The sequence below is a fragment of the Arachis ipaensis genome, chromosome B03 (assembly GCF_000816755.2).
Source record: "Arachis ipaensis cultivar K30076 chromosome B03, Araip1.1, whole genome shotgun sequence".
Taxonomy (NCBI): Eukaryota; Viridiplantae; Streptophyta; class Magnoliopsida; order Fabales; family Fabaceae; genus Arachis; species Arachis ipaensis.
In genome coordinates, this window is record NC_029787.2 from 12,340,483 (window position 1) to 12,342,605 (window position 2,123).

Sequence of the window (2,123 nt, forward strand, 5' to 3'; positions counted from 1 at the left end):
GTTACTAATATTATTCAATAAAAAATGTTCAAATTTACTGGTACTTTACCTAGGGGGATCGTATATTAAATATGTTTCAATAACCTAAATACTGGCGTTATAAAAAACCAGAGCCGATCTTGATTGGGAAATGGCACCCCTTTTGACCTTTTCCAATTTGATCACTGGCAGAGTATAGTTGCTCAAAATAAAAATAAAACCCCCCAAAAATGCTCAACAGCTCAAACATGCAATAACACACCATAAAAGGGGCAAAAGACATTGGTCCTTCAAATCCCTCATCATCCAATCCCCCCAAATTACAAATCAAATATCCTCTATTTACTCTAAAATTAGCCGTCATATAAATTATTAAAATAATTAAATTTATTATAAATAAATAAAATTTTACAACAATAAAAAATTATAAAATATTAAATACATATTTTTATACACAATAATTAATTAATAATTACTTTTTGGTGACAATTAATAAAAAAATTTTATATACATATAACATAACTGTTTTGCAAATAATACTTTCCTATTACTAAAAACATTACGTAAATTATAAATATTAAGCATTAAGCAATAACAGCTCTTGTCATTTGTCAAGGTAGCCGTTGCACCTCTCTCTCTCTCTCTCACACACTCTCTGTTCCTCTCACTTCCATTGCATTATTTTACTCCTTTTTGGTTCTTTTTCCTCTTTCAACCACATCAACAAGTAACCCCTCCCTCCCTGTTTCTCTTTCAGCTTCTTTCTCTTTTGGCATCTCATCAAAACTCATTCTTCTTCTTCTTCTTCTTCTTCTTTTGTGAATCACACAACAGAATCCAATGAATTCCTTTCTTCCTAAACCGAAACTCTCCAATCCCCTGAATTCCCCTGTTCCAAAAACCAAGCTTTCAACTTCAATGGATTCAACTCTTTCACAAGACCCCATCTTCTCAATTCTTTCAAAAACTAATCTTTCTTCTGTTCCTATCGATTCCCATTTCTCAAAAACCAAACTTTCTAATCCCACCAACAAGCTTTCTTCCACTCCAAGCGATTCCCCTGTTTCAATAACCAAGCTTTGTTCAGCTACTCCAATGGATTCCCCTACTTCAAAAACACCACTTTCTGCTCCTCCACCATTGTCTGCAGCTTCAAGTTCAATCAGCAGCAGCAGTATCTGCAGCGATAGAAGCAGTGAGACCGACGAAAGCCCCTTCTCCTCTCACCGTTTCGAGCTTCAAGATGTAAAGTTTCAGCTACCAATTCAATCCACACCAACTCCAAGTTCCAATTCTCATAGTCATAGATCACTAGCTGTTCTTTCAGGCCATGTTGGTTCTGTTTCATGTTTAGCACTTTGTGGCGAATTCATACTAAGTGCATCACAGGGTAAAGACATCATAGTATGGCAACAACCGGATTTGCGCCTTTTCGCCAAATTCGGCCAAGGCGATGGATCGATTAAGGCCCTTGTATCCATTGGAAACAAGGTTTTCACTGCTCATCAAGATAGTAGGATCAGAGTTTGGAAGGTTTCAAGGAGTTCAGAGAATGTGTTTAGGCTCGTTGACACGCTTCCGACAACAAAGGACTATTTGGGGAAGTTCATGAAGCAAAGCAACTATGTCCAAACAAGGAGGCACCATAAGAGGCTGTGGATTGAGCATGCTGATAGCATTTCATGTTTAACTGTTCATAATGGTTTGATCTATTCAGGGTCATGGGATAAAACCCTTAAGGTTTGGAACCTTTCGGATTTGAAGTGTTTGGAGTCAATTAAGGCTCATGATGATGCAATCAATGGGTTGGTAGCATGTAGAAGAGGGATTGTGTATTCTGCTTCTGCAGATGGAAAGATCAAAGCTTGGGGAATGGAAAGAGAAAGGGAAGGAGGGAAGTTTAAGAAGAGTAACAAGAACTCACATTGTTTGAAAGGGGTTTTGGAGGGTCATAAAGATGTTTCATTGAATTCTGTGGTTGTTTCTGATGATGGGAAATGGGTCTATGGAGGTGGTTCTGATGGTTATGTTATGGGGTGGGAATGTTCTGAGAGTAGTAGCAATAGTAGTAGTAGTAGTTGGAAGCTTGTTTCTGAGACAAAGGCACATGAAATGGCTGTTTTATGCATGTGCTTAATTGGTTA

The 2,123-nt window shown here is 37.5% G+C and overlaps 1 protein-coding gene across 1 annotated transcript in view; it reads left to right on the forward strand.

Moving 5' to 3' along the window:
* Positions 580 to 2,123, forward strand: part of LOC107629649 (protein JINGUBANG) — a 2,437-nt gene continuing 893 nt past the window's right edge. Inside the window, exon 1 of the mRNA XM_016332486.2 lies at positions 580 to 2,120. Coding sequence (XP_016187972.1) covers positions 820 to 2,120 — 1,301 coding nt within the window. The 5' untranslated portion in view covers positions 580 to 819. The remainder of the gene's footprint in view (positions 2,121 to 2,123) is intronic.